The sequence below is a fragment of the Podarcis tiliguerta genome (assembly GCF_965153285.1).
Source record: "Podarcis tiliguerta genome assembly, chromosome: 2".
Taxonomy (NCBI): domain Eukaryota; kingdom Metazoa; phylum Chordata; class Lepidosauria; order Squamata; family Lacertidae; genus Podarcis; species Podarcis tiliguerta.
The window spans coordinates 58,348,509-58,374,145 of record NC_139535.1 but is presented as its reverse complement, the minus strand read 5'-3'; the positions used below and the strand labels follow the sequence as shown (position 1 = coordinate 58,374,145).

General features: G+C 39.8%; 1 protein-coding gene across 1 annotated transcript in view; it reads left to right on the top strand.

The window, feature by feature from the left end:
* The window catches only part of SGCD (sarcoglycan delta), a 384,180-nt gene extending 359,126 nt beyond the window's left edge, over positions 1-25,054 (top strand). The window contains exons 9-11 of the mRNA XM_083423883.1: positions 9,391-9,514; positions 11,884-22,680; positions 23,050-25,054. Coding sequence (XP_083280009.1) covers positions 9,391-9,514; positions 11,884-12,057 — 298 coding nt within the window. The 3' untranslated portion in view covers positions 12,058-22,680; positions 23,050-25,054. The remainder of the gene's footprint in view (positions 1-9,390; positions 9,515-11,883; positions 22,681-23,049) is intronic.
* Positions 25,055-25,637: the final 583 nt, after the last annotated feature.

The window sequence follows — 25,637 nt, the reverse complement described above, 5'->3', positions numbered from 1 at the left end:
GCATTTGAAATTAGTGCCAGACCACTGAGACCCATTTGCAAAATGGAGAGTATGCTAGGGTCAACTAACAGATCTTTATTTATTCAAGACATTTCTAAGCTGTTTAATTATTCACATTTCTTAGCAGTGTACATAAAAACCATCTACAGAAAATGAGATAATAAAACAATTAAAAATTACCAATAAACCAAATACTACCTTAAAATGCCTGCTAGAACAAGAAAGTAGTTTTCATGCACCTGAAGTCCAGCAAGGAATGTGCCTGTCTAATCTCAGTTGGGAGAGGGTTCTACAGACTTGGGCCCACTACATTGCCTCTTATACCAGGGGTAGCCAGCAATTGTTGGGCTTTAATTCCCATAGTCCTTGTCGATTGGTCGTGCTGGCTAGGGTTGATAGAAGTTGGAGTTCAGCAACATCTGGCTACCTCTGTCTTACATTACAATCACTCTTTTTGCAATAGTGATATGTTGTTGGTATTCATCTGTCTCGAGAGACAATGGAGTGTGTGTCTAGGGGTGAATTCAAACTGCTGTTTTAGCAGAACCAAAGTGATATCTCCAGGGCACACGACTAGGCAGTGTATGGAGGTCCTGGGCTCCTCTTGACCTCACTGATGTGGTCCAGAGGAAAGCAGCTTGGCTGCAGGAGTTGCCGGAAGGAGGCTACAAGACGCCATCCAACCATCTTAGGAACTCCACTCCAGTTGTGTGTAGGGTTTACTGCTAAGCCTTTTCTTCTCCCGAAGATAGCCCACAAGGCAACAGAGGTTTAGGATCAGAGTTTTCCTTCTATATAGGGTATTTTCCCAGACTGACGAGCCCCCTCATTATATCCACATACCAACAGTAGTAGTCAAGGAACAAGGCAAATGGTTCTTCCAGATTCTTTTTTAAAAAATCAACTGCCAACATATGTCACAGGTGATCTATTAATATTGGACTTGTACTACTAGACCTGGTCAGTACTGAGCAAAGTCTTGGCAGTTGCTACTGAACTCTGTATGCCATCATTTATAGTTGGCCCAACAAATCGTTAATCATACAGTCGGCCACCAAGTTATCATTAGCCTGATAAACTTGGTGGATTTACACACACACACAAAATCAAATCAGAATTGTAGCCAATGCAAGCCCTACTCAGAGTAGACATTGAAGTTAATAGACATGACCATCCTAGGTTCATTAATTTTGTTCATCTTAGTATAACTTAGTTGGATACAACCCTCTGTTGTAACTTTACTACCTTGTGGAATGTGAATAAATTCCTTCTCTCAGTAAAATTGAGCCCATCGTGCTGATATCTTCCAAATCTCTGAGGTTTTGTCTTGTCACTCTTTCAGGAAGTATTATTTTATTTCCTTACCCAAAGTCTTAGCCCTTGTGCTTCCAGAATCCTTGATTATTATTTTTTTATAAAAAACAACAACTGACACAACACTCACTGCAAAGCAGCACACATGAATAGCAGCATTTTGTTCTTTATGTAATTCATCTGGTGATAATGGCACCTGTAATTATTTTTGGAGGGCTAACAATGGTCACAAATGGTGCTGGACTCATAATTGGGTCACAAATTCTGAGCATCACCTGGGAACACTTGAAAAAATGGTTCTAAAGTGATTTGCATTTCTTTGTACATGAGCATTCTTGTAGTTCCACTTCAGAATTTGTCTCTCAATGGATGCCAACAATATAAATATAAAAGATCTATGAAAAACATACAAATAATTACAAAAAAAGAAGCATCGCCCCACAATCTAGCTGCAGCTTTTTGAGCCAGTTGAAGTTTCTGAGCACTTTTCAAAGACAGCTCCATGTATGCTTACGCAGAAATAAGTCACACTGCGTTCAGCCAGACCTATTTCATAGCAATTGTATTTTAAGATTGCAGCCTAAATGTCATGATAACCTTTGAGCTTGAGCAAGTGGAAACTGCATATACAAAATCCCCTGAATTCTTAGAAAATGTATCACTTGAAATGTATGTATTCTACATCTTGTCTGTTTTCTTTAACATATATTGTTAGTGTCATTTCCCCCATCTGAAAATGACAGACAACTGAAAGCAGTATTCATTTCTGATCCAAAGAGCATCAATTTTACTCCTAAGGAGTTGTTGCTGTCAGCTACAGAAAAGGTTTAGTGAAGTGTGAAAACTGACATTGAGTAAATAAGCACTCATTTTCCTGGCGATGCTGTGGGCAGAGGGGGGGGGGATACATGAGGGCTCAAACAAAATGTTTGGGCAGTTGAAATATTGAATGTTTCTTGTTAATTAAAACAGGAGCAACATGCCCAAGTAAATAAATTAAGTCTTCATTAACCATCTTAATTGAATCATTACCAATTGACTCTGCACAAATGAATAAGCCACAGGTGTAGTACCATGTCAGGAGGTCTTCAAACTATTCTTCAAAAATTGCCATCAGGTTATAGAAGCTTTATTATGCTAAGAAAGTTTTTCAAATTGAGCGAGTGTGATCTGAGTTCAAATGTTTAATAGGATATCACACAGGGACATACACATTTAAATGCACTGTAAAGTTCACTCTCAGTCTAACCTACCTCACAGGTTTATTGTGGGTATTGAATGAGGAGCAGGAAAACCATGTATAACACCTTGAGCCCCTTGGAGAAAAAGGTAGGATATAAATGCAATAAATAAATATGAGTCAGTATAGTAGCCAGAAAGCTTGGCGAGAAACCCATATTCAAACATTTAGTTGCAGAATAATACTGGACAAGTCACACGTTCCTATTATCAATTTCATAATTGATAAATAAAATTTTATGAACAGGGAAAAATGAATATTGCAAAACACTGCATTCATTTGAATTGGTAGCGCAATATAAATGTAAAGGTAAAGGGACCCCTGACCATTAGGTCCAGTCACGGATGACTCTGCGGTTGAGGCGCTCATCTCGCTTTACTGGCTGAGGGAGCCGGCGTACAGCTTCCGGGTCATGTGGCCAGCATGACTAAGCCGCTTCTGGCGAACCAGAGCAGCGCACGGAAACGCCATTTACCTTCCTGCCGGAGTGGTACCTATTTATCTTCTTGCACTTTGACATGCTTTCGAACTCCTAGGTTGGCAGGAGCAGGGACCGAACAACAGGAGCTCACCCCATCGGGGGGATTCGAACCACCAACCTTCTCAACAGCAAGCTCTAGGCTCTGTGGTTTAACCCACAGCACCACCCATATTTGACTAGGCGTTTACTGTGCACATCCCTAAAGCAGCAGTGTTGGTTTGCACGGTGGCATTTTGCCTATTCCGGCCTCACTGCCATATTCTCATTGGTAAAAGACAGGATAGCAGAACTGGCATAGTATCTTGCTCATCTTTAGATCCCCTTAGCTTTCATCCTATATATGTGTATTCAGCCTAAGCAACTGCCCAGAAGCTTCTTTTTGGTAATTATTGTCTTTTGTATTCATTTTCACTGTACTCTTAAGTATCATGCTATTATTATGTGTTATGCAGGAATTGGATAGAGGAATCAGCACAGAGCACTATGTCTTTCCTTTTATTTTCCTATCTGAGCATACTAAAAAATCGATCTCTGGAAACTTCCTTGCAGTGAGCTGACATAATGTTGTTGTTGTTAATAATTTAATTTATTACATGGCCTCCACCAGTAAGGATATTCTAGCTTTCTCCAACCTGACGCCCTCCAGATTTTTGGATGACATACTATAACCCCATTGGCCATACTGGATGGGCTGATGGGAGTTCCAAACACCTGGAAGGCACCAGATTCAGCCTGCTCAGATCTTGGCTTGTTGGCAAGGAAGACACCCCTGCCTCAGGATCCTGCCCTTCCCTAGAACTTTATAATGGTCTTCTTCTGCTCAATATCCATATGTGGCACTTTCCATTGTTCCAGAGGGAAAGGCCCATTTCCTTTGTCCTCTCTCACTATCCCTAGATTAGCAAAACAGCCACTATTTGTGTATCTTCATACATGGATGTGATTTTTCATTTCTTATGATCTCTTTTCTGGGCTCCAGCAACATAAGGAAAGTTTTGAAATGCAGACTAGGAAATGCCTTCTTGTTCAAAATCATTCATAGCCAGTTGGGAGTTGTACTGGTCTCCTTCTGTTGTACTGATGAGGAGTTTAACCAGCCACTGGTGCTATTTTTGCAAGCCAGCCCCCTCTCTTGTACTTCAAGAGAGTTGTACAGTACATAGTTTCAAACCCTGGATCACAGTAACTTGGTTCAGAATTCAGCTGCACCTGAGCTGAGTTAGCAGCGTCATTGTTGGAAACTGCCTAGTGATTAAGACTGTCAAACAGAAGAACATGTCAAACTAAAACACAGGCTAATACCAAGATAATAATGCATCTTTGTTTATATCCGTAATTAATGCTGTTGAAGAAAGTATGCCGAAAAGCTTGTGTAAGCAAGGTTTATCTCTGTTGAATGAGATTAGCATTGTATGTCACCGTTTAAACAGTAATTGGTGCATTTCATTAGAACATAATTGAAAATGAGATTGATGCTTGTGCCATGCAATAAATAATCATGATAAATATTTTATTGTGAGCCATGATATTCAAGGTATGTTTACAAAGCACTTGGTTGTGTTTGTATTTTTATAGAATTCCATATGTATCATGAGCTGCAGTGATTAAGAAAGACTCTCCTGAATGACTAATTTCTTTCTTTTTACATACTTGGCTCTGAGACAAGCTCACTCTGCTTTAAGTATGCCTGAGGTCAGGCTAGATATCCACCTCCTCCCTAACACTTTTGCAGAATAATTTGTCCCCCACGAAGATGGCGGGGAGGGTTTTTGTCGACCTTCAGGGCAAAGGCAAATTCTAAGAACTCATGGATAAGGATGAGCTTACCATTCATGATAAGATGACTGAAGATTTATTTCAGCGTGGTGTAGTTGTTAAGAGCGGTAGTCTCGTAATCTGGTGAACCAGGTTCGCTTCCCCGCTCCTCCACATGCAGCTGCTGGGTGACCTTGGGCTAGTCACACTTCTCTGAAGTCTCTCAGCCTCACTCACCTCACCGTTTGTTTTGGGGGAGGAAGCAAAAGGAGATTGTTAGCAGCTTTGAGACTCCTCAAGGGGAGTGAAAGTCGGGATATCAAGTCCAAAAACCCAACAACTTTGAAACTGCTTCCGTTAGTAGGAAGCTGATCTCAGTACCCAGTGACATTCCCTTCCAATGTGAGACTGAATGTCCCTATGGAAGTACTGTAGAATGGCATGGCACCATCTCAGGGAAAGAGAATATGGCTCCTTTCCTCCCCCCCCCCCAAACACCAAGAATGTTTGTGGGAACAATGTTTCATCCTTATGTGTGTTTAGCACTGTTAAGGTATGTCGCATTGTTGGTTCTTCCTCTTGGGTGTAGGAGATTGATCCTTCCATTTCTGCGACTTTTTAAAGCATATGATGTGTGTGATGTATGAATGCATACAACACTGAAGATGCAAAGCAAACTAGAGTTGCTGCTTAAAAACAGGCATGATGGGCAATTAATTCCTAACCTTTTGTTCTACAGTTCCTAAGACCACTCTACTTCTGGATTTTGTTTTTGTAGCCTTTGAAAGGATGCAGTGGAGCTGAACATCACTGAACTATTTCAGAATCAGAGATGGCTTTTGGCAGTTCTCACCATGAGACCTTGGATTGATGATTGTTTATCATATTTGCTAGTTGCTTTTCTTACAAGAGAACTCAAAATGACTTTCATTAAAACCAATTTAAAACAACAATAAAAAACCAAAAGACTAAAAATTGTGATCCCACAGTTCTATCTGCCATTATGGCTCAGGGGTGGTTGAGCCAACAGACCCACCCCTGGATGCAAGAATTGACTGAAGCATCAACTATGCAGTATCTCTGCATCTCAAACCAAAAACCTTTCCAGTCAGAATATGTATTTCCGATTACAGACATGTTATCTCACTCCATGGTAATCAGACAGTGAGGTCCAAATATCAGAATGAAAATGTATTTATGACTATAACATCTTCAAGCCAAAGGCATGTTGGTTAATTAACTTTTGATCAATAGGCAAAATTGTTGCATCTTCCTTTGAATGGGATTGGAGGAGATAATTGGTTCTTTGGAAGATGACACATAAATATCAGAATCACATAGGCATGTCAGTCTGGATAGGAAGCCCATTGATTTTAACAAAACAAAGATCACATTCCCAGCCTAAGATAGTAGTTAGTTGTCTGCAAATTGATTTGGCTGTAGGACTGTTTGACGTAGTTATTTACTAATTAAGGTGCGACATAGTTGATGATGTGGCTAATTTTCTGCCCAACGTGAAATATTATAGTGCCATTAGAAATAATTAAACACAGAAGAAATAATAACCCAGAGTTGCTGCAATGCATAGTTCAAGTTCAATGCAAAGTCTGCCTTGATAAATAGATAGATAGATAGATAGATAGATGACAGATGGATAGACAATAATATTCCTATAGGCATAAGTTGATGCGCAGCTTAGATTAAAGAATGCTCTTTATGGAATAAAGAAGTAGATTTGAAATAGAAAGCTTCATGAATAGCAATACATATGGTCATATCCAATGTTCGTATCAAAGTGCCCCCATGGAATTAGTAGACATGAATAACTTGTCAATTAATTCCAATAGGTCTACTTTAACTTATTCAGGTACAGCCCATCATCTACTATAGTTCATTAAGAACATTAGACATTTGAGAGGTTAATGGTCTCTCCTTCAAAGTATACTCCAATATTTATTTTTTTTAATGCTATCTCACTTTTAAATATGGATTTGCAAAAAAAGTTGAAACAGTAAACAAAAACCAAACAAAAACAGAACCCTTAAAAAATAGCATAGAACAGCAACTCTAAAACTGGTTGAAGGCCTGGCTAAATAAAAAATAAGTCTTAGTCTGGCATCTAAAACCTATGAAGCTAAATGCCCCCATGAGTATCCCAGGAAAGAGAGTTAAACAGTTAGGGTGCCATCACTGGAAAGTTCCTTTCACCAGTTGCCACCAGTTTGGTTTTATATGGTGATGGGGCCCAGAGAAGGGCCTTTGAAGCAGATCTTAACACATAGCATAGCATATAGAAGTCAGCAGCCCTGAATCTCAGAATGCATAGGAGTGAATACAGCGCTTTGAATTCTACTCATAAGCAAATGGAAAGCCCGTGAAGCAGAGCTGTTTTAAAACTGGGAGAAGGCATTGTCATTCCTTTCCTGTTACCAAGTCTCTTCACTTCACTGTGTAAAATAGATTCTTGCCAGAAACAAGTTGTCTGGATATGCTTAGTCAGATAGAAGCCTGCCTGCCTTTTATCTGATATACTGATATCTAGTCCATTTAGTTCCGTACTTACCTGCACTGACTGGCATTGGTCCATCTGGGATTTTAGATAGGAGTCTTTCCCGCAGTATATTGAGGTACCACGGCTTCAAGTGGGAACTTTCTGCAGGTAGATCATTTGCTCTGCCAGTTGATTACAGCCATTCCTCAGTGTAGCTTGCCTTGCCAATGCCACCTTGCCATGGAATCAGTAAGTGCTTATGAGTGCTTATGTCTGCAGTGTTGGGCCTCACCATTGCCCATAGTGAGCTGAGACTCACCTGAACACACCCAGTATTCCTCTATGTTTGCAAATTGCAAAAGAAGATCAGCAGAAGTAGGGGAGCTAGTCTCTCATCAAGGAACCCTTGGTAAAGTTTTCAAATAACCCATAATTCCCCCCACCCCCCAAAGGAAAATGATAATAATATTGGACAATATTTGATGGTTTTTGTGCAATTTGTGCAATTTTGTGCAATTTTGTGCAATTTGATAGTTGACATATAATGGCATTTTATAAGATCTGATAGATCACATGCAGTGGGAATTACTAGTATTTAAGAGTCAGCAGGTTATAAGATTTCATATTAGAAGCCTATTTTAAAAAGAAAAAGAGAAAAATCAAGATATATCAGTATGTCTAACATAGTTGAACTTTCAGCTAAGAATTAATTTCACATTGAAAATGTGAGTTCAATTTTTGCTTCAAAATCTGTCCTTAAATTTAAAAATGGGCAAAATTTAAAAGTTTGGGATGTGTTGAATATTTGAAAATATTTATTTCCTATCTACTTAGGAAAGCAAAGGAAGCACCATAGTCTGTGCTGCTGGAGGCAGATGTAATGCAGAAAATATGATCTTTGCTGTCCTCGTTTTGGAGTGATTAATGAGGTTGTGTATGATGCAGGAAATGAAAACTAGAAATCTGGATAAGTAATGACTGCTCCAACAGAATGAATTCCTCTGAAACTACAGAACATACTGATATGCTGACCTCCAATAAATTACACTGCAAGTTTTCAAACAAGCTAGGAAAAATAAAGTTTTGCTTTTTTGTTGATGACTACTTCTGCAGAGCTTCAGTGATAATCTGAAGGCACTTCCTAAGGAGGTACATGGTTGCCACTGGCTGTTTTGATTTAAGACTGCAATGTCCTAAACATGAATTTTAAAGATCCTGGGAAGTTAAGCAGAACTTTTTGCACTGCTGTTAAGACTAGTCATGAAACAGTAAGGCAGGCAGATAAACAATGAATATGCTTTGATATTTGTTTGGTGGATCAGGATCCACAGTTGGGTTGTACACCAACCCAATTTAAATCACCCAGTAGCATCACTGCAATTTTCCCTTTCATTTTTTTAAGAAAAGGAAAAAGAGAGGAGAACGAAGACGTAGAGGTTAAGAGAGTAGGGGAAAGAAAATGGTGAATTATTTTAAAAAATGCAGTATATATTATGTAGTATAAAGGACGGAGGTTAGAATAAAAAAAATGGGGTTCTAGTCTGAAACTACTACTCTAGTCTGGGTTTGTTGTTTGCTGTTTGTTTTTCTATTTGCATTTTGGTTAAAAGATAAAATGCTAGGTATAATAAAAAAAGGGGAATTTCCTGGATGCCAAGATCTAGTTTGGGGCAAGAACTCTTTGGTGTGAGAACTCCAGCAGAGATTGAAAATCACAAAATACGCAGCAAAGTAAAGTGTGGAAATATAAACTCTTAGACCTTTAAAATACCCCCTTCTAAACTGATGCAAACTGGTGTTCGGGATGCCACATGCCTTCTTACAGAATGGTAACATGAATGAATTGTAGTCTGATACAAACCTAACACTAGATCATGTTAATGTGACAGACGTGCACTCTATAAAGATAGGACTTAGTCCCAGATTCGTTGTTAGAGATGTGTGAAATGCAACAACATCAAAATGTGGTTTAGTGGGCATGCTCTTTAGCATCTTAGCATCAAGTCGTAATGGAGCCTATTAAATTCAAGGAATGCATATAGTTCTCTATTACAAACGAGTTTCCAGGAGAAATAAAGGAAGTAATATGAACCCTTCTTGATGTTTCAGACTTGAGTCACCAACACGCTTTCTGGTGATGGAGGCTCCCAAGGGAGTTGAAATCAATGCAGAAGCTGGCAACTTGGAAGCTACATGTAGGACAGAGCTCAAGCTGGAATCCAAAGATGGAGAGGTGGGTAGAACACTAAGTAAATCTCCAAGTGAATAATCTGGGCCTTCCATGAGGGCCTTTTATTTTTAATTATTGTTGTACAGTGTGCAGCATCTTCAGGTATGTTATGTACTGAGTTGAATAGGATCCAAACTGCAGCAGTCTGATTGGTCCTAGAACAATAGGATTCAGAATGCAGCAGTATGATTGGTTGGCAGGAACCACCCAATCATGCTCCAGATAGAAGTGAATCCACAACCTGATTGGCTTACAGTAGAATTCCGGAATTAGCCAATCATGTGCAGCCCATTGTGTAAATAATGTATATAAAGCAGATACTTTGAGGGGACATTCATTCATTCCTCCTCACCACTATGAGCTGAATAAAGAGCATGAAATCACTTTGCGACTCTGAGTATATTTCAAGGTAGTTTGAAGGTTTAAAAAATGGGATGACGGTGTTCACTTAAGCAATTCTATTTAGCACTGCAGCTAAAAAGAAGTGGTAGGTTTAGCATGTTTGTTAGAGCTCCTTGTAGGAATGATGGAACTCATTGTATGCAGACTACATTCCTTCTATACAGAATGGCGAGGTGATTCATTAGTTTTAAAGTGCTGGGATAATAGCATTGGTTGTGTGAAACAGATTTATGCAGCTGTAAAAATGTGCAGTACTACTAAATTCTCTTCTTCCTTGTCACTTTAAAGTGAGATTTACTTGACTAGCATAATTAAATCTTATATCATGCATTTTTCCAATGAGGAGCACTTAACTCACCTGTATTGATTTGTAAAGCTGAGCATCACTTTCCTATTTGAAGGAAAGGAATATGTCAGAACAAACCTTTCCGCTGTTGAAGATGCTTAAAGAGTCTGGGATTATAGCTCAACCGTTGTCCCCAAAGTATCTCAGAGTATTGTTCATTAAGGGACTTATTTGTAACTCTGCTATTTAAGAACTTATAATGTGAAATGAACATTATTTTAAATTTTTGTTTTCTTGTTCTGCAAAAGGTAGAATGCTTGATTCCCACTTTACAGCTCAGAGATAACTTTCAGAGAAAACAACACATGTGGCTCTTGATGCTTAATTTGAAAAATGAAACTTATTAAAGAATGTTCCTTCTGGCCTAGATGCCACTCATTTTATTTCCAAATGTGTGGGAGGTGGCTGTAAATATTCAGGGGTGAGTGGCGATATGGGGGCAGTCTACAAATATTCAGAGAGTCCCTCAGCCCAAAAGCAAAAAGAGGTACCAAAAGTGGCTCAGTTCTCTAGTTCTGGGAAGCTTAACTTCAAAACTAATTTCTGACTTATTTTTTTAATGTTTCTGAAATTTAACATGTATATAATAAGTATGCTCTACAGCTGTCCTTTTAGTGTCCTGGCATTTTATTAATTATCCAGTGCGACGCAGGTGGTGCTGTGGTCTAAACCACTGAGCCTCTTGGGCTTGCCAATCAGAAGGTTGGCGGTTCGAAACCCGTTGCGCCCGTTGCTCTGTCCCAGCTCCTGCCAACCTAGCAATCTGAAAGCACACCAGTGCAAGTAGATAAATAGGTACCACTGCGGCGGGAAGGTAAACGGCATTTCTGTGTGCTCTGGCGCTCATCAAGGTCCTCCGTGCACTACTGAGCGGTTTAGTCATGCTGGCCACATGACCCAGAAAACTGTCTGTGGACAAACACCGGCTCCCTCGGCCTGAAAGCAAGATCAGCACCCCAACCCCATAGTCACCTTTGACTGGACTTAAACATCCAGGGGTCCTTTACCTTTACCTAATTGTCCAGCAAACACAACAAAATGCAAGAGGTGCACAAAACTTAAACTAACTCTGGGAAATAATTGCTAGTGTCTGGTAAATATCCAGACACTAAATGTCCTCCTTCTTTGGAGGTCTTTAAGCAGAGGCTTGACAACCATATGTCAGGAGTGCTCTGATGGTGTTTCCTGCTTGGCAGGGGGTTGGACTCGATGGCCCTTGTGGTCTCTTCCAACTCTATGATTCTATGAAATGTGAATCCTATATCCTATCCACTATTCCTGCATTCATTGGAATAGAGAATGATGTAGCGCTTTACTCATTTGCCAGACAGTAGAAAGGGAAACAGTAAGTTCTGTCTGTATCTACACATGAATTGGTGAATGCAAGATTTATATGGAGCACGAATAGTGAGTGGCAGACCAGTACTATATGTAACTTTTACATAGCATCCAGATATACAAGATTATACTATAGATCTAGCTGACTTTATTTGTGTAAAAAATAAGCAGATGTGTGTATGTGTGTGTTATAGAGCGAACTTCAGTCAATTCCCACTGAACGTTTTAAATCGAAGGGCCGGCAAATCCATTTCAATGCTAATTTATTTTCTCTCTTCCTCTGCAGATAACGTTGGAGGCTGCAAATATCAAACTACCTAGATTGCCTCTGGGATCCTTCTCCTCTACTGGATCCAGGCAAAAAATCTACGAGCTTTGTGTGTGTCCCAACGGGAGGTTATTCCTGTCTCAAGCAGGAAGTAGTTCCACCTGCCAGATAAAGACAAGTGTCTGCCTTTGAGAGAGACTGTTTGTGACAGGCATAGCTGGCAGCACAAAGGCCTTTTTTGGCCTCCCAGATAGCAGCTGCCAACTATTTTTACTAGAACACAGAAAGCCTATCAAAGACTTTTGTGTGCGTGTGTGTGTGTGTGCGTGTGAATATATAAATATATAGATATATATAGATATAAATAAATATATATATATATCCTTTGTGTAAAATGAAGTTTCAGTACAAGAAATTCCAGGGTGACCCTCTTTGTGTAGCATTTATTGCTCCCACATCAAAATTTGAAAATGTGCAAATTGGATCCAGATCGTTCCAGGAGTATTCAAATTGTGTCATAGCAAGCCTCTATCAGTCAAGAAAATGCTTTCAAGCCTTTCCAAATTTAGTTGTACCTTACACATTACATTTTACCTGCATGGAAATAGGGGGGGGGGGGATATGTCATTTAACAAGACTGCACCCATGTTTGATCTGCCACATGTACAGATACTTGGCTCTGCAATTATGGCATTCCATTGTGTCTATGAAAACTAGACTGGTATGTGATCTTCACACATGATGATGTACACAAGGTTCCTATGTCTTTTCTAATTCATGTACACTTGTGTAGGTACAATGTCATGTGTGAAATAACCCTAAGATAAAGACACACCCCCACCCGAAAAAAAGGCAGCTCAGCTTGTACCATTCCTTCTCAACCTAGGCCTGAAAGTAGAAACATCAAAGGCAAGGAAACAAACAAAAAATGTTCATAAGAATTATCAATCAGTTTAATACCCAGGAGGAACTGTGAGGAGGTGAGTTGCATTGGTACCTCACTTCATAACCCATAATAGGCTCAGAAATGTTCAAACAGTAGGATATCACAATTGTTTAACTGCTGCCTTCCCCTCCTTAGGGGATGTCACCCCCTTCCACTTTGAGAACCATGGTTTTGGTATGTAGAAATGAGATTCTCTTGTTATTTACAGTCACTTCAAAGCAAAGAGTAAACGGCCCGGTTAAAGACAGCATGATGAGACAAGCATCTCTGATTATTATCCTGCCATGAAAATCCATCAGATATGATGACAAAATTACCTACTGCTTAGGGTGCTCCAAGACACCTGTGGTTAAATTACACACTGTTCATTTTTAATTAGAAGCAAATATTGCAAGAGTGGTGTTCTGCAGCACTCTCCATAATCCTAGGCCTGATAGCAGCCACCTCGATGACATAAAAAGGCCCTTCACATTTTATCTGGGTGAAGGGATTCAATGCATTTAAAGGGCCTCCGTGTGATTAAGTGCCGTTGACGTTGTGCCCATCTTCCTGGCTCTGCTCCCAACCTCCATATGATAGCGTGAATGGAAAGCTGGCAGTGCTTGTGGAGAGTCCTCCACACAACCCTGTGTTACTGGGACTTCCAATCACATGAGGCACTGTTCATAAGTACATCTGGCTTAAGAGGATTCCTCAGTGCCTAAAGGTAGGAGGCAGAGCTGCGAGGACAACACAAAGATAACACAGATAGCACATCAAGGAAGCAAATAACTGAGTCATATCAGTGGAGGAGTTAAGAGTTGCAAGCCATTTTATGATAAGCTGTAAAGTCCATTCAAGATATTGTTTATGAGGGCTAAAGGCCAGTTGGACAAGCAGGTGGTTGTAATCATGAAAAGGAGCACTAGGATCTATTCTCACACATTTGGCTGAGATGCGTCCTGGCATTTCTGCCTCTGTAGTCCATGCACAGAGAGCGCATGACCCATCTCATAGGTGCATCTTCAGGAAAAAGCAATTGCTCTCCCATTTCAGCAGCAGGAGGAAAAATTGGTCGCGTGGAAGGAAGAAAAGGATTCAGCAAAGGAGAACCTTGTATTAATAATGTTCACCTTTCAGCTATTCCAAACATGCTGCTCTCAGGACCATTACTGTCTACAGTGCAGATGACCAGGGAACTAAAATAGATTGTGCAAGTAGCATGGGATGCGATGTCCATTTAACCCACAGCAAAACATTTTTTTAAAAATAGTGCAGAAAGTGCAGAGAAACTCTTAATGTCAACACAAAGCAATCTGTTTCTGATTAAAAGGCAAGATGGCCACCTTACATACAAAAATACAGGAAGAAGACAACTGACAGGTGTCTGGTTCGCCCTTTGCTGTCAACATTTCAGTTTCTGAAAACAAAAGCATTCCTTAGTTTCTGGAAATGCTTTTTTATTATTACAGTACTGAATGGGAATATATCTGATGGAACTTGGCAAAGTAAAGGGTCCATGTCTTTGGGGCCCTTTGGCTAGAAAGGTGGCATATAAATGTGAATTTTAAAAAACAAGTTAATTAAATTAAAGGTATAAAATGTTGTGGGGTGAGCCATAGAAAGACAATGTCTTTTTCTTTTCTTTCTTGACAGTTGCACTATCAGAGATGCTTATCTTGAAGAAGTTTTTTAGTGGTTTGCATTGGTTATGACACAGTCAGTTCACTGAAAAGCAGTACAGTGAGCTCCCTTCAAAGCTGAACCCAAGGCACACTTCCCTATAGGAACTAGGGAAAGGGTGGTAATGTTGGTCTGTTGTAGCAACAGCAACAGAGAGTCCTGTGGCACTTAAAGACTAACAAGTTTTTGTGGCACAAAAAACTTGTGCTACAATACATTTTACTACAGGACATTGTTTTCTCTAAAGGAATCCTTAACAGCATCACAAATCAGATGTATCAAGAGAAGGGCACACAATTTATGAAAAATGGTTTCATAAATAACTCCCACATGCATTTCTGTAATTTAGGAAACAAAAACATACAAATATATTGGAACCTATACAAAACCCTAAGTTTAAGTAACAACTACACTTATAGCAACCTTGTTATATCTTCATTTAAGTGATTTCCTTGAATTTCTTTGTGGGCTAGAGAGCACTAAGAACTTGTTAGCAAAACTGATGAAGTCAGTTTGGAAGACACACCCATTCATTTCAATGATGCTTGGATTAAGCCATTACTAAATACTGTACTTAGGTGCTTCAGGTTAGCGGTAAATAAGGCTTGAAGACACCAGTGAAGTGCACTTTTGGTGGAAGGTGAAATTATAATATATTTACACCCTTAGGTATGCACTCTTAGGTATGTTTACACAGAAGTAAGTCCCCAGGTATTCAATGAGGCTTATTTCATAGTAAGTTTGTTTAAGATTGCAGCCGTTAGTGACACTGTTAGGACTTCAAACCTAACTGAATGGCTCCTGTCATTAATATTATTATTTTTTACCTGGTACTTAAATCCAAGGGGGTCACCCGGGATAACCATTGTATTGGGACGCAGGACTATACACCATCTCTGTTCAAAGAGGGAGACTTGTGCCTATGCCTTAAGTCAATGCACTCAGCAAGGAGAAGCACATCATACTTATTATTGAAACTAGTTTTATTTGGCGTGTTGGACTGAAGAGAATGATGGGGTTGCAATCTTTGAGAGATGAATGAGAGCTTTTAAAGCAACATGAAGTAGAGTCACTAGAAATTCATAGACTATGGGGCACCTGGAGAAAATCCACATTTCTGACATGTTTTAACCTGGATATTGAACTCCAAAGCTAATCCTGGAGGTCTGACTGAATCCTCAGAGGTTTGGGGGGTATTGTGGTAAAATATTCCCTTGTTTTTCTTATTGAACAGTGATCACATGTAAGGCCGTTTCATTAAGGAATGCTTGTCAGGTTGATAAATGGGCTCAGCACTGCAAAGAAAATATACATATTGCCATGTAACAGAGTTGTTTGATCTTTTGTCCCCCCATTAATTTTACTGATAATGAAACAAGACAATGAAATTAGGTTCCTTTGAAATGAACCATTGGTGTCTTTAGGTTTTTGTGTATTTGTTTCTGAAGGGCTTATCTTTCTGAGAGCTCATTTTTTATGTTAATTTGGGTCCTGATCTTGCAACTTTAAAGTTACAAATTTAGTTACTGCCTGCACTTAGGTAGTTGAGCTTCATCATATGCAGAGAGGAGGTAGGATGTTGGAAATGATGCTACCAATAAGAATCAAATATCTTTTAGACAGAGATGGGGAACCTGTAGCCCTACAGATGTTATTGGAGTTCCCAAAACCCCAGTCAGTGTGACCAGGGATGGTGGGTATTGTAGCCCAGAAACATCTGGAGGCTTGCAGCTTCCCTATCCATGCTTGCTTAAGTATTAAGTCCTAATTTATCTTATACAGGGTGAGTCCTTTAAAAGAGGCCCCATGGATACAGAGTACACATGTTCCACTGGGCCTCTTTTAAAAGACTCACCCTGTACTAGCATGGGAGACCTTTACAGCTTGCCACCAGTTGCACAAATAGCCACCCTGCTTACTACAAAAGGCAGCTGTTAGCAACTATTAAAACTCTCCTTTGCCAGTTGCTAGAACCCTTTCCTTTTAAAAACAAACTGGGTAGAACAGGACATGGTTTGACACATAAGCACCTCCCATTTCCTCTCACTCCCCCCAACTCTTTAGAACCCGAGAAAAGTCAAGCATGAAAGTTAAAGGACGCTTAAATCCTCAGATTAGGGCTTATGCAATAAATAAACCTATGCTGGCTTTGGAATTCTACTCTGTAGGCAGACATTTCTGAACAGCAATAGTTTGGTGTGACAAGAAGCCATGCCTATAAATATTGAGTGCCATACATGTGATCTAATGATGAAACAGATCCTTGTATCATGCCCGTGTTATGGACACTTTAGTCAAATCAGTCATGTTTTCATGGGAAACATTATTTAAAGAACATCTATGACATGTAGAAAAATGAACCTAGGCATTGTGTTGGAAAGATAGATCACAAGCAAAAAAAATAAATTAAAAATCACTGTGCCCTATTTATTGCCTTTACCAAAGGAATAACATAAAAAAATTACAGCTATTTATTTCAAATCTCAGTTGTTAAAAGAATTTGTAAAACATACAGGTCTCTGGTGTAAGTATATTGTAGTTTTTTTAAAAAGATAAAAGTATTATCAGTCTGTATACACAAGTATATCAGATTTTGGTAACTCAAAATATCTTCCGATGTAAAGTTTGGAAGATTATCTGTGCCGGTGGAAGCATAGTGGCAACATGGTTGTGATTTTTAAAAAATGTTCTGTAGATGGACACAACTGAGACCTGTATGTTTTAAGGTATGTTTAAACTATTGTTTTTGTTATCAATTGTTTGTTATTCTGTTACAATATTGGCTTCTCTTTGTGTTCTATCCTTTCCCCTTCCGGTGTTAAAAGAGTAGGCAGTCTTGTGGGAAATGCTGCTTTAAAGGGACTGCTGACATATTGTCACTTGGGGAGACAACATAGGGACTGGTCACCAAAACAGCTGTCTGCATTTTCTATTTGAAAAACTTGTGCATTTAATTTCCATTTAATGAACAGAGGTTAGTGGGCCCTGCGGTATTCTTAGTTTATTTTCATTTTCTTCAGCTTCATGTTCATTTTCATGGCATAAGTTATCCAGACACTGTCCTCACTCATATCCCAATAACGTAATTTCTCAGTTTTCTTCCACATTGGGATTTCTCCCAGATGGCAGTTTATCTTTATCTCTGGTTGCCAAGGAGAAGCAAAGGTAGATGCTGAACCTGCTTGCACTGCAATCAATGTAAGATACACCATCGGCTTACATGCCTGTAGTAGATATCCCAGGGATTTTCTCCATCAGGATTTAAGATCTGGTTCTTGGCCTGATTGTCACAAGTAAATGGAAATGTTGTCATTGACCTCAAGTCGTTGCAATATTACACCTCTTGCATTATAGCTGCCTCTTTCTGAAATACTTAATAGACTTTGCTGTTATATTCAGCACATCTTAAGCTGCCATAAATGCTATGGATAAAGATAAATGCTCTTAATTACCGTGCCAACTAACCTTTTATGGCTTTCAGAGCATGGTTTTATACCTAGATGATGTTGTGGAAGGCTAGTATCAGCTGCCTTTACAGCAGCAACATTGAAAACAGATTGCATTACTTTCTGGCTTGGTTTGATTCAGCAACAAATGGGTTGGATCCAGACGTAGTCACATTTAGAGTATACATATTGCAATCAATGTGACTTAAGCTAGCAGTAAATAACTTAAGATCTATTGATTTGAATGGGTCATCTCTATGCATGTCTAAATCTGTATCCACCCCAGTGGGCCAAGTTATATGCATGGACATACATGGGCTCCAGGCTTCTCTAGAAATAGATGTACTGCTGTGAGAGGAACTGTGATATGGCAGATTATATGTATTTAATAATGCAGCATGGGACTGTCCAAAGCAGACATTAGCACTTTATGGATTCAGTGAAGAAATAAATTAAGCTTGTTAACTATGTCAGAGGTCAAAGGTGTGACCCAGCAGGTTCTAAGACCTCAGAAAGCATTTCCTAGGTCTCGTGAGGCCTCAGAGATGCTTTCCGAGGCCTTGTAAGACCTCTGAAGTTGTGTGGAGGCCCTGTAGTGTGGGTGCTGAGCACCTACAACATTTTTGTTGGCTACTCAGGCACCCAGAGCCCCCTATAGTTGGTGCCCCTAGGAAGTATTTATTTGTTAGCCAGCTTAGAACACAGTGGGCTTACACTGAAGTCCTTCTCAGTATTTCATATACTTGGGTCCCCAGCTGTTGTTGGACCACAACTCCCATCATCCCTAGCTAGCAGGACCAGTGGTGGGAATGATGGGAGTTGTAGTCCAACAACAACTGGGGAACCAAGTTTGAAAAACGCTGTATAAGATGAATAGATATGGACTGTTGACTTTGTTCATGTGTCACAGTAAGCCATAAATTATGGTTTATCATGCAGTAGCAAATCATTCCTACTTCACTCTGCTCTACCCTACCAGCCTGCAGGAGGAAGGAACAAATGATAATCAATCCCAGGCCTGGAGTTATGTCTGAAATGGCATTGTGGTTTGCTTCCCTCTGAACAAACTACAATTAGAGTGTTGCTGGTAAAGGCTTTGATAGAGTGTTATGCCAGGGCTTGTGACCTGTTTCTCTCCATTGTGTGAGAGAGGGGCAAAACAGTCTAGTTCAGCATGTTCACAGTGAGCTGGCCTTCAACTCATAGGGTGAGACCCACTAGTGGGTTGAAGCTTAATCCTAGGTGGGTGACAACCACAGCTACCAACATGGTACAAGATTAAGAAATTGGTCCCATGCATGTTTGGGTTAAAAATGGGTCTGGAGTCTAAAATGGTTTAAGATATCTGATCTATGGTTCTCCTGACAAGCACACCTGGCCACTATATGTTAAAGTATCAACATATATTTGGGTGTGTACTTTATTTGCATTTGGGTACCCATGGGCAAATGCAATACTCCTATTTGAACTGGATTCCCTGTACTATTGGTATAAGAAGGGGGAATGGCCGTCTAAAAATATTTCACCCTTTCGTTTGAATAACCCGTTTAATATTTTGCTCTTGGTTTGCTTGGGGAAGATTTTACCTTTTCTGGCTTTTGGAATCTCTTGAGGCTTTCTGAATCTAACTTGCCCAAAAATCTCCTCTTCTTTTTGGTGGAAGAGGTGACTATGTAACACATGTCAAGGGGAAGGGAGGTAGACTGAAATTTCCCATGCAAAATCTGTCAAAACTACAGGGATGTAAAATCTCTCAGAAATTTAATTTGACTGGTGCAGATGGTATTCCGCTAGGAAAACCCAGCAGCACTGCCATGTGCTGGAAATGTTTCATGTTCTTGTATCAGAGCACCTTGTCATCTTTTGCTTCAAATCTTTTCTTGCTAGTACCATTGTTTTAGCAGTAGCAGCATGTTGCCTTTTCAAAGGAGAGATGAGACATCTCTTAATTTCTCTTTAAGAAGGGTGCATTGTTGATCATTTCGTGATCAATTTTAGTTTTCAAAGAAAAGGTCCACTAAAGAACAATTTAAAATAATTTCTTTGCCTTGCTGTTCATTCTGCTTTGTTTTTCTGCCAGAGTGTGTAGGCGGCAGGAGGAAAATAGAAAAATGTTACATTTGCATAGTGCCCTGCTACCAAACACTTGAAATAAACATGCACCAACTTAGAAAATGGGCTTGTTAAAAAAATGTAAAGAGGCTTTGGGGCCTTTCAGAAAGTTCCCATAGGATGAACTATTTCTGCATTTCCTCTAACAATAAGTTTGCTGCATAGTCTGTGGCAGGCGCATCTTTTGTGTTGTTACAGGAATTTATTCTGCATTCGTGTGTGGGTTTTCTTTTTCCCCCATTCTAAAACCTTAATCACTGATAAGAGATAAAATAGTCCAAGGGTTTCTGCTGCCTGAATGTATTACTGCTTTCTAAAGCAATGCTATTTCTATGGACTTCGACAAGATTTTTTCATAGCAGAGCAGCATCTGTAACCCCTCCGAGCAGCTTTGGTTTTTGAAAAACCACGACAATGTATCTCACACAAAAAAATGGGTGGGATTCTATTTTTCATACAAGATTGGATAACAAGAGTCTATAGTAAAGACATTGCTACATTTCTCCTTCCTACAGTTTCATTATATCATTATCTATCTATCTCTCATATATGAGAGAGAAAACTCCTAGGGTTTTTTATATGCTAACAAGGAATTAGCATTTTTGTTAAAGGAGTGCCTTTTTCTTGGCCATTTTCTGAGTTTGCGGCCACCAGCTCTAGCTAATTTTAGTTGATCTTACAGATGCAAGAAATCATTGATGCTTTAGAAGTATATTAATGATGCCCCAATTATAAGCATAAGCAGCCTAAATAATATTAATAGCCAAGGCAATTGCTGTTCAGTTTTCTCAATATTGCCATCCTACACCCATCAAGCAAGCATCAGGATCAATGTAGAAGCAAGTTATTAAGCTGAACTGCTAACTGGTATTTGTTAATGAAGTATACATTCAGATGGGCAAAGGACTATGGGCTTCTGAGGCAATGGACAATTTAGCAGCTATGGGGTGTTTAATATTTCTCCCACACACCCCCACCCCACCCCACCCTCTTCTACTGTATCTAAACTGTAGCCATGAAATATATTTTTTGAACTGGAAGTGATACTGCAGTCATGTAAAACACAAAACACCATTGACTCAATGTGGGGGCATGTCTAGATTTACACAGGCCAAAGGTCTAATTCAATACATTTTGCAGTATGTAACAGCAAATATGGAAATATTAACTATTTTCACTCTATTTACACCACGTACAAAACAGATGCGATCAAAAGGATCCACAGTCAGATCTCAAAAATTTTGCAGAGCTGGAAATTCTGATTTAGACCAGAGTAATGGGATTGGGGGGAAGGCTTCAGATTTTCCCCCTCCACCATTTTCCCATTCTAAATCTCTCCCTAAGCTGCTATTGGCTCCATGCTAGCATAATGTACATAACATTATAGAGGTAACTGCAAATTTCCCACTGTGTAGGCAAATAGCAGCTTTGTGGTACTACTTAGATCAAGAAAACAGCAGCACAAAGGAAAGGTTAAGCACAAACTTCTACAGTACTCCAATTAAAAAAACGAAATGTCCCTCCAGCTGCTTTCAAGTTGCTGTTTAAGTCAGAAAATCACATCACATATATTTTGCATCACTTGTTTCAGTTCCCAGATTTGTATATTTCATTGCTATGTGCTTTTTTCTTCTTCAGAAACTGGGATGACTAGGTAAATGATGGCCAAACTACCTTAGTGTGCCACAGCAGCACCCAGTACCAACACGGCAAACTGCTTTTTTACTGGTCTGATGGCATATTCATAATTGGCTCCTATTCAGTGTTCAAATGCTATCACCACAAGTCAACACAGATTTAGGTGTACTTTAACTCACTTAAATCAGTGGGCTAAAGTGCACATAACTTTGTTAAATTGTGGCTAATATAGGTCTAACATTAGAGGACCTGAAAAAGAACTATGGCAAGGTTTGAAACCTTGAATTTTCTAACCCATCCAATATTTCTGTATCTTCCAATAAAGTCCAGGGTCCCTAAGCTGCTCTTAGCTGATAAAGTGGCCCAAAAGGAAGCCTTATATTTAGCCATGCATCTTCAGGTCTGGTCAAGTTTTCATTTCTTCACTACCTATTAAAATGCTTTAACAGTTCAACTGGGAATTGGTAGATAATCCCTAAGAGAGGAAAATAAATCTGGATCATATGTATCAATATACAGCATGATCCATGCCCTCACATAGGGTAGGGAACCTCTAACCTTCCAAATATTTTTGAACTATGATTCCCATCATCCCCAACTATGCTGGATGGACCTAATGTGTGCTGGAATCCAGCAACCTTTGGAGGACACTATATGCCCACTCTTAACCTCCCATGACCACACAGTTGTAGTGGGAAGAGGGGAAAAGATTATTGAGCCCATGACCTCTTAGTTGTTGGTTGAGTGCAAACACTGGGACCCTAAAGTGCACCTGTCATTACTAACATTGCAACACATGCTCTGTGTTCCCCATAATAAGATCAATGGACCTGCCACAACTTGCTATGGGAATGCTGGTGGGCTCTTGCTTCTGAGCAATAGCCAAGTAGATTGTAATGCACCGATGGTTGGTTGCATTGGGCCAAGGGTGGGGATGGCAGTTCAGTGGATTTGCTGAGTTTCCTATGGAATCCTCTTTCATTTGCACAACTCTGCATCTGTGGCAGTACAGTGGTGCCTCGCAAGACGAAAAGAATCCGTTCCGGGAGTCTTTTCGTCTTGCGTTTTTTTCGTCTTGCGAAGCAAGCCCATTGACGGAGTAGCGCTATTAGCGCTATTGGCTAAAAAAGGGCTAAAAACGGCTTTTAAACACTTGGGAGATTAGCGGTTTTGCTGCTAAAATGCTTTTTGCAGCTTAGCGATTCAAAATAAGGGGTTTTGGATCAAAAAAAAATATTCAAATTTTTCTGTCATTTTTCGTCTTGCGAAGCAAGCCCATAGGGAAATTCGTCTTGCGAAGCGCCTCTGCAGACGGAAAACCCTTTCGTCTTGCGGGTTTTCCGTCTTGCGAGGCATTCGTCTTGCGGGGCACCACTGTAGATGGATCATGCCATTAGTTTTCTACTGCTAAGTCCTTAAAAGTAGTTATGTTTAGTACCATAACATTTACTCCCATTGACATATTCTCACCATTTTTAAAATCAATTATTTCCCTACATTTCGATGCAACTAATCTTTTTAAAATGTTTATGGGACTAATCTAAAAGACTCAGAGCTCTCCATGATTTTATTGACCCAAGTCCATTTTTACAAACTGCCCTCATCTAGCCCCATACAGATCTTAATAAAATTCCATTGTGGTTTTGTATGGATACATCTGTTTACAGCCAGAGGCATACCTAGGTTCCCTTGCGCAATGAACTATATCGACAGCGACCACCCCTGCAAGGAGCTGTATCAGTGCCCCCCATCCCTTGCCCTTGGCAAGATTATCAACACCCTCCACCCAGAAAAATGGAGGAGTGGGCTGGCTCCTAACCACTCTGAGCCAAAGGCTCAAATCCTGCATCCTTGGCAGGGACCAACCTGGCCAATCTCTAGGTATGTCCTTGTTTACAACCCAGTCCTCAGCTCAGCTGAACTGAGATCTCAGGATTTCAAACAACAGTATGTTCAACTTAACTGTGTTGCAACAATCTTCACACATAACACCATGAGGTAGTGTGGGGTTTTTTGTTTGTTTGTTTTTTTCATATCTATAACATCAGTATAAATCCTATAGTGGATAGAATTAACTATTTATTTTAAAAATTGCTCTCTGCTTACTGTTCTGTGTTGACAGCCTTTACATATGTGCAGGTGAGAGGTTCAAAGGCGCTTTTAGGATCACATCTGAAAATGCCCTCAAGTTCTTGGCTTAAATCAAGGAACTAATCAGGAATCTGTGGCCCTCCAGACATGGACGAAAGCAGCTGCATCATCACTGATCTCTAGGGCTGGTGGGTGTTGAAGGGCCACAGTCCCCATCTTTTGCTTAAGCTGAAATACAAAAATCTGCAAATAGAAAGAGTCTTGCTGAATCAAATCAAAGGGCCATTTAGTCCAGCATTCTGTTTACAACAGCAGCCAGCTAGGAAACTTATAAGCAGAGCCTGAAGGACCTCACATGCTGTACATTCCCAGCATTAGTGCCCAGAGGTTTACTGCCTTTGAAGAGAAGGATGTTGCTTTGAATAGAGCTTTGGGAGTTAAGAGCAGCAACCTGGATGCAATGTCCCTGGAGTGGAATGGCTCACAGCAGGGGCGAGGAGCCTGTGGCCCTCCAGATGTTGTTGAAGCTTAACTCCCATCAGCCTCAGCAACTATTGCTAGTGGTAAGGGATGATGGGAATTGTAATTCAGCAACATCTAGAGAACCACAAGTTCCCCATTTATGGGGCTAACTGTCCTAAACATATGCATTCCACAGGATTCAGTGGGGCTTCCAGGTAAGTTTGCTTGGGACTGCAGTATTGGAGTCACTTTCCCAACCATAGCTACAGCTTATTTTAACAGCTTGCCTTGTCTGGATACTGGTGCTCGACATATCATATAACTACTTGTGTTGATCCACTAAAATGTTGCGCATACAGAGCACTGAGAGCAGAATACAATCTCTGCTGGTATAAGCAATGACATTTCGGCTGGCAGAATCCTATCTGTCTGTGAACGTAACATAAAAACAGCCCATATGCCATCACAGTTTTCCATCTGTGATAGTAAAATGTGTTGTCTTACCTATGGTAAACACAAACTCTTTCATGAAACCACAACAAAAGGTTCAAGTTCTAAATCACATTTCCCATGAAGTTCACATTTCGTTTGGCTTTTTATTTTTATTTGTGTGTGTGTGTGTGTGTGTGTGAAAAATTAAAGCTTTTTTTATCAAGTAACATCAATCCTTGCACACTCTATGCAAAATTTTGTAAGCATTGCAATAATGCTATGAATTACACAAGGAAGTATTTTAACTTTATTACACTTTCTGTATAAAAAGATTTGTATTTAAAATTATTTCAACTGCAATCTTGTAAAATATATTAATAAAATAATGATTGTTAAGAAATAATGTGTGGCTCCATTTTCTTCCATCATTTTCAGAGCAAAAATGTGAAGCCAAATGAGCACTGAAAATGTTTAGGATGTGGCCTAAAGTGGGAGGGGGGAGTACTACAAAGATGGTTCAGCCACCTTACCCTACACTCTGTCAGGCTTCAGTGGCAGAGTAGATGTTTATCCTGTTTCCTACTGTTTTCTAAAACATGCACACACCGGTTCCCCACCTACCGAAAACAAAGGCAAGATTTACTTGGGCTTAGGAGCATGCCCACCATTTTCTCCCTGGTTTGGGGGCCTGAGGGGGACTGGGATATCTGTAGCTTCAATACTGCCCTTCTTCCAAAGATCACAGGGTGGTTCACAATATAAAAACACAAAAATACAAACCATAATAATCACCACCACCACCTCGCTCACACACAGCTTAAAAGGCCATAGACTGTTTAATTAAACTTGCTCTCAAGTCAGTAAATACCAAGCGTGACAACACAGATTTGGGTGTATATAGCTGCATAAACTTTTATTTGTGAATTCCTATATGAATAGTAAACAAGTAAGGTGTTTCTTATTACCTCCATTAATAATGAGAT